This window comes from Pteronotus mesoamericanus, unplaced genomic scaffold, assembly GCF_021234165.1.
Source record: "Pteronotus mesoamericanus isolate MK-2021 breed Mesoamerican mustached bat unplaced genomic scaffold, CSHL_Meso_final contig_20, whole genome shotgun sequence".
Taxonomy (NCBI): domain Eukaryota; kingdom Metazoa; phylum Chordata; class Mammalia; order Chiroptera; family Mormoopidae; genus Pteronotus; species Pteronotus mesoamericanus.
In genome coordinates, this window is record NW_026555085.1 from 65816944 (window position 1) to 65831211 (window position 14268).

The 14268-nt window shown below is 35.0% G+C and overlaps 1 protein-coding gene across 1 annotated transcript; it reads left to right on the top strand.

The window, feature by feature from the left end:
- The first annotated feature begins 6733 nt into the window (after positions 1 to 6733).
- Positions 6734 to 8176, top strand: FAM229B (family with sequence similarity 229 member B). Its single transcript, XM_054568899.1, has 2 exons — positions 6734 to 6858; positions 8059 to 8176. Exons 1-2 carry the CDS (start codon positions 6734 to 6736, stop codon positions 8174 to 8176), a joined length of 243 nt encoding a protein of 80 aa, XP_054424874.1.
- The last annotated feature ends 6092 nt before the right edge of the window (positions 8177 to 14268 follow it).

A 14268-nucleotide genomic window follows, 5' to 3' on the forward strand; every position in this document is an offset into this window, starting at 1 on the left:
ATGGATTGCGGGCCAGGCCCCCTGTAGGGGGTGCGCAAGAGACAGTCACACATTGATGTTTCTCTCCCTCTTTCTCCTTCCCATCCCCTCTCTCTAAAAATAAATAAATAAAATCTTAAAGAGAAATACTTGAAAAAATAATGGCTGAAAAGTTTCCAAGTTTGGTAAAAATTATAAACTTACAGATCCAAGAAGCTCAATGAATCTTTAGATACAGAAAACAGAAATAAATCTACATCAAGCACATTTTAAACTGCTCAATATCAGTGATAAACAGAAAATATTTAAAGTACCCAGATAAAAAAGACATTAGATATAGAGGAACAAAGATAAGAATAACAGCAGACTTCCTTGGAAACAATGTAAGCCAGAAAACAGTGAAATAAAATCTTTAAAGTACTTAAAATAAAACAAAAGTGTCGACAGGATTCTATACGCACCAAAAATATTCAAAACTGAAGATGAAGGAAAAACATAAGCTGAATGAGTTGCTCACCAGGACAACAAAACAGTTAAATGAAAATAGATAAAAAGTAAAATGATGTTGGATGGAAATCTAGACCCATTCAAGGGATTAAAAAAACTGAAAATGATAAATATGTGGGTAAATATAAAACATTTAATATTTTTTAAAAATGTCTTTTCTAAAAAAGATAATTGCTTAAAGGAAAACTAATAATGTGTTGTGGGATTTATGATCTAGGCATAAGTGAAATACATGACAAAATAATACAAAAATAATAGAAGGGGAAGGGGAAATGGAATATACTCTTGTAAGATTCTTTTAGTATATGTGAGGTGGTATAATGTTACTGAAGGCAGGCTGAAAAGTTAAAATATATACTGTAAAGTTTAAAGTAAAAACAAACGCCAATACAAAAGAACCTATGCACCCCAATGTTCATAGCAGCACAATTTACAATAGCCAAGTGTTGGAAGCAACCTAAGTGTCCATCAGTAGATGATTGGATCAAAAAATTATGGTACATATACACAATGGAATACTATGCAGCAGAAAGGAAAAAAGAACTACTAAACTTCACGACAGCATGGATGGAACTGGAGAGCATTATGCTAAGCGAAATAAGCCAGGGGGCGAAAGACAAATACCATATGCTCTCACCTATAAGCGGAACCTAACCAACAATACAAAGATGCAAGGAAAATATGACCAGCAACACTGAAAGGAAAAGAAATCAACAGAGACAAGAGGGAAGGAGGGAGGGGCGGGCAGGGAAAGGGAAGGGAAGGGGGAAGTCAAGGAACATATAGCAAGAACTCATGGACAAAACCAAAGGGGAAGAGCTGAGGGAGGGAAGGAGGGAGGGGGCAAGGGAAAGTGGTGGGGGGGAGGCAGAGACAAATGTATTTAAAAATAAATAAAGAAAGAAAGAAAAAACAATTAAAATATAAAAAATCAAAGAAAATAATCAAAACAAACAAACAAAAAAACAAAACAAAACAAAGCAACACACAAAAGGTTGTATAACAATAAACTAGTAATGGAGATGAAATAGGTTCATAGAATATACTTAGTTGTTTCAAAAGAGCAGAATAATTTTAAAAAGTAAACAAAAAACTGATGGCACAAATTGAATACAAATATCAAGAGGGCAGATTTAAATTATATCACCTTAAATGTAAATAACAAAAACATTTGATTAATTAAAAATGAGCGATTGTCAGAATAGATAAAAACAGCAAAACACAACTATATACTGTTTATTAAGAAGCCACTATGAATATGAAGTCTAAATAGGTTAAAAGTAAAAATACTGGAAAAAATAAATACATTATGGTAACACTAATAAATAAAGAGTACCTGTATAAATTTCAGACAAAGCATATTTTAGAGTGAAAAATATTAAGAGGGATAAAGAAGGATATTTTATAATAATAAAGATTTCAATTCATCAAGAGGACATAACACTATTAAATATTTATGTGCCTAATGACAGAACTTCAAAGTATATAAAACAAAAACTAGCAGAATAGAAAGGAGAAACATAAATTTATAATTATAACTGGAGCTCTCTTCAATAATTCATAACTAAGTACACAGTAAATCAGTAAGAATGCAGAAGACTTGAACTACTCTATGAATCAACTGCATGTATAGAACATTTTACCCAACAACAGCAGAATACACATTATTTTCAAGTGTATGTGGAATGTTTACCAGGATAGAATGTATTCTGACCATAAACAAGGGTCAATAAATTTAAAATAATTAAAACCATGCAAAATGTTCTCTGACAACAATGGAAGGTAAGAAATTTATAACAGAGATATTGGTAGAATAGTCCTAAATATTTGAAAACAAAATAATGTAGTTCTAAATAACCCATAGGCCAAAGAAGGAACCAAAAGGGAAATTTTAAATGAAGGAAATCACAGTACAGTTGTGCAATGAAGGTAAAGTAGTGCTTTGGTGAAAATTTATAAAATTAAATGCCTATGTTAAGAAGCTAGATCTCAAATCAATGACCTAAGTTTCCATTTTAAGATGTTAGAAAAAGAAAAACAAATTAAGCTGAAATGAAACTGAAAAAGTAAATAATAAAGATTGGAGTGGAAATCAAATAAATGGAAAACAGAAAATTAATAGAGAAAAATCAGTGAAACTTAAATGTGTTTCCTGAGACATTAATATTCTTTTGGGGGTTCCCCTGCTCATAAGATAAATTCTAAAATCTTAAACTTGGACTTATGTTCCAGCATGATTTAGCTTCGACTTATCTTTCTGACATGATTTCTTTATTTTCTCTGTTATTAGTTCAGATCGTCTGCTGTCTTCTCTACTGGCAGATGACTTTTGCACATGCTTTTTCCTCTGTTTGTCCCCTCCCCACCTTTCTCAACGTCTTTTCTTCCCACCCGTTTTCATCTAGTTGATGCCTACTTGTCCCTTAGATTTAGTTTGATATCCAAGTCAAGGACCTACTCTACCCTAACCTGTAAACTCCACTAGGACAATGTGTTTATTGTGATCAATATTTTATTTTCAGCACTAAACACACGCCTGGCTGGTGGATTCTCAGTAATTGCTTGTTTTATGAATGAATGCTAATAATGGATCTAGTTTCTTAGGAGGTGACTAGTTCACATACCAATCTTTTTCTGCATGCCATGAATCATTATCCTAAGGATTGAAAGGTTATTATTGGGCTTAAGAGAATTAAGGAGAATATTTAGAGATTTCACTATCTTCTTTCCCCATCATTTACATTTCACTAATTCATTTCATTTCTCTGTGAAGATCTTCTGGAGAGTCAAGTTCATTTTGTATTTTTATACATTGTTTTCTGTATAAAAATACAGAAAATAGAGTGCTGGAAAGCTTCATGTTTGGTTTGTTTCATGATATCACCCTTACTTAAAAAAGAAACTTGGTACAACTTGTGCTAAATTATCTATTAAAAAAAAAGGTAGTAAGAGGAATTAAAGAATGTTCCACATGCAGATACTTTACTTTGTAGTTTAAAGATATATTGATCCCTAAAAAGTGAAATCATGCCTCAACACTCTGATTTCAAGAACAATGCAAAAAGAGGATGTGCTGATTTAATTTTCATATCCCAGACATTGGCTTTATTACATATTAGATTTTTTATTTCTCAAAACAACTCTACATGAAGGAATTAATACTATATAACAGACAAACTTTTTAGTGATTTGCTCAGTCTCATAGTTAACATGGTCTTACAACTCAAACCTAATTCTGATGCCAAAATCCGTTATTTTCTCACTGACACATTCACTAAAAAATGTAAATTATTAAAAAATTTTGCCATCCTAAGTATCAAATATTTAGGTCCCAATGATGGATACATTAGCTAATAATGGCCAGCAATTATTTCAATGTGTCATACTGTGACACAGCCAGTAAAATATCTGCTCTAAGCTAAAACTGTGACCATCTATTCACTGATAGCACCCTAGTAAGAAAAAGAAGGTAGAGGTAAGATTTTTGTCTAATATTCACTTAATTATGTAAGATGCCAATCTCCTATAACATAAATCATATGAAAACAGAGCAGTGGGAACTTAACATTAAATGCAGGTATTAAAAAAGATTTTCATTAAATATAAAAAATGCTCACTAGCATTTAATAGTTCAGTCATCAGCTAGGAAAATTTTTTAAAAAAGGTTAATTGAAGAATAAATTTCTGTCTTAAGTGTTAAGTATTACATTCAGTAAGATTACTATTGATATAGAAATTGGGAGAGGGAGGGAAGTCCAGGAGATAATTTTCAGCTTGTTGCTGGAGCTAAGAATTGAGACATTTTATTTCTTAGCAGGTAGAAAACTATGTGAAAGAATCTCTGATGTCATAATTGGTGGGTGTTGCTGAGACAGTTGATTGCCATTCCTTTGGCAAAGATGTTATGAACAGTGAACTTTAGGGTCCAGGGAACAGGAAAGGACAGTGCAAGATGTATTCTTCCTTTCTCAATGGTTATTATCGCTGTCATTTGGGAATTTCAAGGCTCTTTTGAGGAAACAGAAGAGATAGTCCAGGCACTAGAGAGAGCTGTAAGGAATCATACACAGTCAAAGCTGTAGAGAAATTAGTGAAAGTGTAGTTTGAGGCCACTGAAATGGGATGAGGATATAGGTAGATCGAATTTATAATTTGTGTTCGCAGTTAAAAGAAAGTCTAGAAAATAGGAAGGAAATGGGATATAAAGTGAGAAGGCTCTCATGAGATTTTATGCAGACTGATTAGACTATAGGTCTAACATAGGTATACATAAATTCATTCACAGATTAAAATATTGTATATTGTTAGAAAACAAGACAGTGACAACAAGAAAAAAACCTTCAAATATACTTTGGAGATAATTTTTAGTTACATTTCAGGTTGTTGCTGGAGCTATAAATTTTGATATTTTATTATTTAGCAGGTAGGAAACTATGTAAAAGAATCTTCTGATGTCATAATTTCTGGGTGTCACTGGAACATTTGATCATCATTCCTTTGGCAATTCAGGCTTCTATGGAAGGTCAGTAGAAGCGACTAATTTATTCACCTCTACAGGAATCAGACTCAGCCTATTTTGGTAAGTCTATGTATCCTTGACCAAATTAGCTAAAACTTAATCTCTACATAAGATAGTTATACTAAACCATAGAATTTACTAACTTGTCATTGAGTGTGATATTTTTACTTGATAATTGACACCAGCCTATACAAACCATTATATAATAATCACATTCTTAAACTTTCTTAATTTAGTTTTATCATTGTCACAATAAACATTTACTTACTAGGCATAGAATATTGAACTGGACACGAGATACAATTGTAAGACATTTTTCATTTTTCCTGTCTTTTGTTGAAGACATGCACATTTTTATGAGACAGAGATATTAATTACCCAGTATGTGCCAAACAGTGTTCTAGGTATTAAGGAGTCAGCCAATGGTGACAAAAACAGACATGGAATAGGGGGTGGGTACAATGATTAAACAAAATATTTACAAAAAAATTAGAGTCCTGACTCTCTACAGAAGGTGACCTCCCACCTTTCTTCTCTGCTAGATGATATTTGGCAATGCCTGGAAACATTTTTGAATGTCAGAAATTTTGGAGAGGGGTACTATTGCAATGTAGTAGGTAGAGGCCTTGGATGCTGCAAAACCCCCTATAATGCCCAGGACAGTCTCCTCCTTCCTCAAGAAAAATTATCCTACCCAAAGTCAATAGTGCCACAGTTGAGAAATCCTGAATTAGAATGTTGATAACTGTTACAAAACAAATAAAGAATGCTATTAAAACTTATATAATGGGAGGGGATTATGGAAGGCTCCTCTGAGAAAGCGAATTATGAATTCAGACTTAAAGAATAAGTTGGCTCTAACAAGTAAAGGGTGAGAGCACTGGAGTGGGGAAGGGGTCCAAGCAGAGGCAGTAAAAAGCTTATTTTATATAACTCTGTATGTGTGTGTGTGTATTTTTACATATAGATTATATTATATATATTTAATAGTGGTCAGTAGCATCCCCTGAATAATAATAGTTAACACTTATTGAGCACTGTGTGTTAGGTACTGCACTTTACATGTACTATCTTATTTAATCCTCACTACTACCCTGGAAGTAGATACTATTATTATTCCTAATTTATCCTTGGGAAGCATGCTTAATTAAGTACCCTTGCCTAAGATCACATAGTGAATTCAACTCTCCCAAGACAATTTCTTAAATAAATACACTGAATATAGAGAGGCAATGGGGAATGAATGATGACCAGGAAGAGAAGGGTTAGCTGCAGATACCATGGTGACGAGAAACTCAGCTGTACTTCAAAGGAAGGTAAGGGCTTAGATAGGCAGAGAGGCAGTAGGAGGCCAGAATAAGGGCTCCAGCTTATATTGATTGCAATAACTATAAAGGCAAACTGAATTTTTTTCACACAGCAAAAATGGGCTTCAGTGATGTTAACCATAGGACACAGTTTTCTTTTATTAACTAGTGCCTGTTCTGTCTTTGTTATAAGACAACATTGTATGTGATGAAGAGTTATATAATATAGTATTTATACCGTTTTATAGATATAAATACAAAGATAGATATAGATATTTTAAGGTCATTTTCAGAATGTGGGAATATACCTGTAACAAGATATCAATATTAACATTAAAAATTCCAAACAGCTATTTGAGGACAACTCACCCCCCGCCCCCATCCATTATTGTAGCTTTCTAATCTAGGTTTTCAGTGAATTATGCCTTTTCGGTTTGGGACCCAGCCACGGAGGTTTCCAGTGGAAGGAGGAGATTCTACAATTGGGCTGGGACCTGGGCTGAGGTCCAGTGCTGCCTGTAATGGGAAAGAGATATCACCAACCAGGTAAAGTCTTCTTATCATGACAGCTGAGGAAATATGTGATGGCTGTCACCGCTGTGAGCTTTAGCTGATGTTCAATATTAGCAAGAAAAAAAAAAAAAAAAAGCCCGTAACATTGCTGTTACTAAATTGGTATTAACAGACCTCAGGTTTTCTTAGCACAGCGTCTGTATTTTATACCTCTGTAACTCTTTGTAAGTCTTAATGATAGGACAATCCTTTTTCTAAAAAACAAATTTTGGGGTTTTTTTTGTTGATTGTTTCATGTTTAGATAACTTTCAATTAAACAAGCAAACCTTTAGTGCTGTTATGTGCAGGGTACTATTCTTGGCATAAGGCTAAAAATATGAAGACCCAGACCTTAGATTTAGGGTCACTTTGACTTTGGCAGGCAATGATATAGAGTGTGAAGATTCTATAAAACAAAATCATTTTTGCAAAATTGAAGAAAACTATAAGTTGTTCCACTTTTCTGCCATTTACCATAGTAAAACATCCAATACTACCTTGTAGGTTTCTCATAGCTTGAAAATTTTAGAACACACATTTAAGCTTAATAAGGTAGGTACTTTCAAAATCAGAGTTATTCATGGATGCAATATGCTGTTTTGGGAAGTACTGAACACTTGTCTTTAGAAATGTTTAATGTTGCATAATTATTTGGTGGAAATGCTAGAAAGGAAATTCAAGCACTAGATGTATATTTGGACTAGATGTCACTTAAGGGCTCTTTTAAACATGAAACTCCATTAACATTTGAACAGTATATGAAATAGTATGTTCACTTTTATATTTTCCACAAATATTCTAGTTTTTAAATAGGCTTAACTAAAGTGATTTAAAGCTACATATATGTATGAATTGCCTTAGTATTATGCTCATGTTTACAAATATGCACCCCCCTCCTTTTTTAAATTTTTGGTCATTTAGCAATCATGGCATAACTTTCAAAATGACCACTTGGAGGGTTATCTTTGTATTTATGAATTTTTTGTGATTAAATGTGTGGCAATAACTACAACTTCCTTGCACCATAAGTCTAAAATGTCTGTCTCATCAGTGCCACTGTGTTATAATTACTTTGTGACATCCAGAAGATGTCAAAATTATTTAACAGTTGAACATTTTATGCAAACTTCGGTGCTCTGAAAAAGTTTCCTTTTTAGTATCTAACTACATGTCACATTTGCTCTTTTATTTAGGCAACTCCGAAGATGCCATGGAAGTCATTGCTTGACAATAACTGATGTTCCCATTACTGTCTATGCAACAATGCGAAAGCTACCTGCACAAAGCAGCAAGGAAATGCACCCTAAATAGCATCATTAAGTCTTTTGTAGAGGTTGACTAGGTCAAGGGTAGTGGGTCAGTATCATCTTATGATCTGGTAAACAAATAAAAGCGGTGGCAGCTTTGGATGATGAAAACAGTTGAAATATTTATTTTTAGTAGGAAAAGACAGAAATATAGTCTATAAAACATGTGTAGTATAAGCCATCAGTTATTTTTGATCGATAAGACAGAATAATATTTCACAATTAGAAAGTACCTTAGAGATCATCTTGCTCACAGTGGATCATTAATAATAATTCTGGATGCTTATTCCACCTTGATTATCAATCAGGAAGGGCCCATTCTAAATGCTTAATGTGTTCTATGCCTATTTCCTTTGTTTATATTCGAGTTGCTATTTAGCTTAGTCTTTTCACTTGAATACCTTAAGCCAGTTTCTGGCTTGATATCTTTTGATAATGTTCTGCTCAGGAATAATTATATAGGATGAGAAATGGAGCTCGGTGGAGTGTGCATTTTGGAAGGATACCCAAGACCAAAGAAAGTTCTTTGTCCATGGTTAATCTGCAAAGCATATAAAGTGCTCGCATATGGGAGCTCAGGTTATTGGTTAAATTTAATGTAATAAAGTAAAGCTTATGGTTCTAGCCCCATTTTTTTTTTCCAGAAAAATGATGACCCATCACTACAGTGTATCTCTCAAGTCTTAGCCAGTCATCTTGAAATTATCTACCTTTGGTACTGAGAAACTCAGGTGGATCTTTGTTGGATTAGACTTAAGGATCAGCTAGCTGTGAGGTCCAGGCAAGCTCTCCATGGCTTTCTTTTTCTTATTGCAATAGTCCCAAGAAACTCAGCCTGATTTCTTTTCCTCTTGATGTTTGCCCCCATCCATCCAATGAAATGATCTTCTACAAAAGACTGACTTTAGCATCAGTCTTTAGTACAGTTCCTCTAGTTTCTTGTCTACCTTGCAGCTCCTGAAGGTATACATACATATACACTTTTTAAAATGAAAATTTTATTAGTTTATATGGATATAGATGCATGAGTACTGCATGAGGTGAAAAAGAAAACTGCCAGGGATTTGTAAGTGGAGAAATTCTGAGTTTCATGTATCATATATAACAATAAATATATGTAATAATAGATGCCATTTGTATAAACTAGAAAAAGTCACACAGTGCTGGGAGGAGTTTGAATTCCAATCATCCAGAGTGGAAACACCTTGTTAAACATGTGGGGCATGGAGAGACCTCAGAAAAACCATGCCTTAGCAGGAGGTCTAAACCAGCACTAGACTAAAAGCTGATGTATACCAACTTTAACAAAGCTTAAAAATTAAATTTGAGAGAATCAAGGTGATCCCCAAGAAACTTAATTATCTGCCAAATAAAAATTTAATTCTCCTTAAAGGAAGAGAACAAAATCCAGAAAAGAAATTGACCAATGTTGGGGAAAGAATAACAGGACAGGAGAAGGAGTGATGAAAAGTTCTCAGAGCTCGTAAAAGGCTGGGAATAATATATGTTTCCAGCATAGTGGAAAGGTCTTTTAATACATGGAGCATTGAGTAGAGTAAGTGAGAAATAATGTCAGAAAGATATTTTTTCAGTGGGGGTGGCTGTGAGGTTGGGGATAACTTTAGATGGAAGGCAGCTCTGGACCTGCAGTAACAAACATTAGGAGCAAAACTTGAAAGGATCAAACTATTTTCAAGTAACTGGACTGCATCCAAGGAGGGAAGAAAACTCAAAATATAAAGAGATATAAAAAAAATCATGCATGAACAATGTAAAATTCACAATGATCAGCATCCAATAAAAAATGACCACATATGGAAAAAAGAAGGAATACACAAACTAAAGTCAAGAGAATCAGTAAACAGAAACAGACTCAGAATGACAGATGATAGCATTAACAGACAAGCAACTACAATTGATACAACAGTGGATAAAAGCATGATGAGGAGAGAAATGGAAGGTATAAAAAGGACCCAACTTGAACTTTCAGAGATGAAAAATACAATATCTGCAATAAATATATAAACTGAATGGTATTAAAAATAGATTAGATACTGGAAAAAAAATATTAATGAACTTGAAGACATAGTTCCAAATTACCAAAAGTAAAATACAACAAAAAAGGGCTGAAAGACAGCATAAATATTGTATTTCAATATGAAGCAACCTAATATATACAGCATGAGAGCAAAAGTAGGTTTACAGTTGTGAGTACATGAAATACTTTATTCTTGTATTATTATTTATTAAGTATTGTATTATATTCTGTATGAACAATTATAAACCTAATTTTGCCTACTTGAAAGTGGCTTCCCAGAAGGTGAAGGGGGAAGATAAAAAAATGTTGAAGACATAATGGCCAAATTGTTTCTTATTTGATGGAAACTATAAACTCATAGATCCAAGTAGCTTAACCAACCATAAGGAGAATAAACATGTATAAAACAGAACTAACACAAATCATATAATTAAATTATCTGAAAGCTGGTGATAAAGAAACAATCTTGAAACCTGACAGAGAAAAATGACATATTCATTCAGGGAACAAAAATAAAAATGAGAACACACTTTTCATCAGAAAGCGTGCAAGTAAAAGCACAATGGGACAGTATCTTTAAAATCATCAAATATTGTGAAGACAAGACTTCCCAGTCAAAAATGCTGGAGTAGCTTTACTAGTTATAGACAAGACGATTTTAGAGTAAGGAACACCTCCAAGGGTAAAGAGAGACATTTCATAATGACAAAGGGGTCAAAACAATCTTAAATGTTTATGTAGAGTTTCAAAGTACATGAATAAAAAAAGCAATGAAATTGAAAAAACTCCACATTTACAGTTGGAGATTTCAACATCTTTCAACACTGGTAGAAGAATGACAGTGCAACAGTACTTCTATTCAAGCACACATGGAAATTTTACCAAGAACAGACCATATGTATGGGACAAAACAAGTCTCAATGAATTGAAAGCAGGCAAAGTATGCAGAGTATGCAAAGTATGTTCCATAACAAATTAGAACTCAGTAAGAAAAAGATCTGGGATATCTCCAAATATTGGGATATCAAATAATGCACTTCCAAATAAACAATGAATAAAAGAAGAAATGAAGAAATTAGAGACTATTTTGAACTGAGTGAAAATGCAAACATATCAAAATACATGGAATGCAGTTTAGTAGTGTATAGAAAACATTCTTTTTCTTTTTTCATTAGAAAAGGAGAAACATTTCTAATCAGTGATCAAAGCTTTTATTGTAAGAAAGTAGGAGGAGTGATGAACAAATTAAACTCAAAGAGATAAATAATAAAGATATGACCAGAAATCAATGAAATAAAAGACAGATAAATATTAGAGGAAATCAATGAAGCCAAAATCTGATTCTTTACAAAGAGCAATAAAATTTACAAACATCTAGACAGAATTATCAGAAAAACCCTCACAAATTACTGATATCAGGAATGAGACTGGGGACTTTACTACAGATCATAAATACATTAAAAGGATAAATGGGATTTTTTAAAAATATCATTAGATTCTTTAGTCTTCTAAAGCTTCTGACTTGAACAAATGGCTTCCCACAGTCACTGTATTCCTAGATGTGATCTTTCTATAAGGGACTATTAAAAACAGATCTGAGGGCAATCCCATGGCCCCATTCTTTTATAACCTTCCTCTAGGCTGACATCAGCTCATTAATCAGCTGTCTTAGGACATGATCATTTGAAAACATGGCCTGCTGAGGCAGCTGATTTAGCTCACTCTAAACTCACTATGTCTGGGACTCAATGCTAAGCAGACACCATTAGTATACTTTAGAAATTTCTCGAGGGAATCAACTGTTCCTTCTGATGGGTAGTGTCATGCTACATTCCTCTTAGGTGTGCGCTGCCCTGTGTCCCATGCTTTGGCAGATCTTACCAGGCTTTTATCTCTCAATCTCAGCTAGCCCCCTGCCCACCCCATCCTGCCCCCTAACAGTGTCACCTGGGAATGGTGTCCTATGATTAAAAACACAAACAAATCTCTGGCTTATCCATGGTAGCCAATCCTCTTTCCTACTTTTTGAGACTTCTCAGGACTTAAATGTTACCAAAGACATGAGGGAGTACTTCTGTATTGCTATGGGCTGTGCCATTTTTTACTGCTTGCCTTCTCTCCACACTCTCAGGAAAGTCAGGGGAATCCACTTGGCGAAGTCAATGTTAGTTTTTATTTTCCTCAGACTTCCAGGCACTTTCTAAGTGTTTGCCTATGGAGGTGAGGCGAAGGGGCAACTTCTATGAAAACACTGCTTTCCTGAAATTTAGTCAACAAGTATATTTATTGAGTATGTATCTACATGTCAGACACTATTCTAGGCTCTTATAACACATCCATGCATAACACAAAAATTTGTAGAGCTTACATTCTGAATAGTTCCTCCTGTTGCCTTCCTAGATTCTAGACCGTGCATGTGTACGAGCGTGTGCACGTGTGATGCGTGGGGGAATACAGTATTACATTGCTGGTTGTGCTAACATGGCTTCTCTGAGTCCTAATGGAGAAGGGATTGGCTCCACATTTCAGTTAAGTGAACTTAGAATGTGTTATATTTATTGTCTTATGGTGCCAGCTATAGGCTATAGTCACCAATTTATGGAAATGAGAAAGATTACTTGGACACCCTATACTACTATGTCACATACAAGGATATGGGGACTCAGAAAACAAATATATTCCAGTATCTTCTGAAATACGTCCTCCTCCCGCCCCTACAAACTCTGGGCTTAGAACTGAGATGGTTTGTAAAAGGCAGGTTGATATATTCTCCTAGGTCTACAAAATGGAAAACGCTTTCCAAGAAGTGTGTGTCTATACATGCACGTGGTAAGCACTTAAAACCATACTTTCAGATAGTTTCATTTTGACTTTACCTTTTACTGCTAAATGCTTGATTCTTTCCATGTTTCCCAATTCAGAATTTCAAGAGGAAATATTCAGCTGTTGGAATTCATCTTTTCATACCACCAGATAATGGGGTGCTGCTTCACTGGGAATCTATAGAGTGGTTCCCTCATCCAATCAGCTGTGGCCATGAGAGGAGGGAGTGGGACACTGGCCCATTTAGTGCTGCTCCTCATGCCGGGGCTGTGGGAGGCCTCTTGCACTTTGGAGGGGCTCTGAACTGGCAGGGACCAAGAAAACAACTGGTCCAAATTACTAGGAGCACCCTACCCATATTTTTCTATATGAACTCCCATATCCTATGTTTAACTGAAAGAAAAAAAAGTTCTAGTTTTTTTCTCCCTAGAGAGAAGCTGGAGAAGATGAGGGTCCCATCTAAGAAGTGAATCAAGCTCTTATAAATGGTAAATTCAAAGTTTCAGAAAGTCACTTTGTGGTTATAAGAGATACACGGGCCAGTAGATTCTCATTTGCCAAGCATAAGAATGTGAAATTCTAACTCTGCAAATTCCTTCATAAATTTTGGAGAAGGTAGAAGAATTTTTGTGGTTTTAGTCTGTGTATGTGTGAGTCTGTGTGCATGCCTGCTGGAGGTCCAGGCGGGGTCTGCAGCTTGATTAGTTTACTCTGTGCTCCTGCTGAGAATGAGGGGATAGAGTGACCTTCCAGAATGCCTCAGGAAACTCTTCTGGAAAAGAAAATGGCAGGCGGTGTCAGAGCCACTTCTTACTGCTTAGGTCTTAACGAGTGAATACTGGGAGGGTTTAGTGTATTTTAAGCAAGGGTTCAATCTGCAGCAGTTAAGGTCCGAGACTCTTGGATTCAGAATTTTTAGCCCAAAAGTGTTATATGATGCACAGAAGGTTTTGTTTGGTCAGCCTGGTGTTTTTCTGTTGTGGTTCCTATTGCTTTAATTTAGTTACCAGCTCAAAAATCAGGCCATTTCCACTTCCCACTCCGCCCGCCCCCCAGCTTCTTTGGGATATTCTGGCCCTTAAAGACTTACGTTCTTTCATGGTGACTGTCAGCAGTGTTGAACACCTGATGTGCTTCTAGGCAGCCATGGCCAGTGCCTCACTGGTTTGCTCAGTCAGACCCCCACCAGCTTCGCTGCATTATGGTACTTCGGTGGCTGCATAGACATTTGGGTT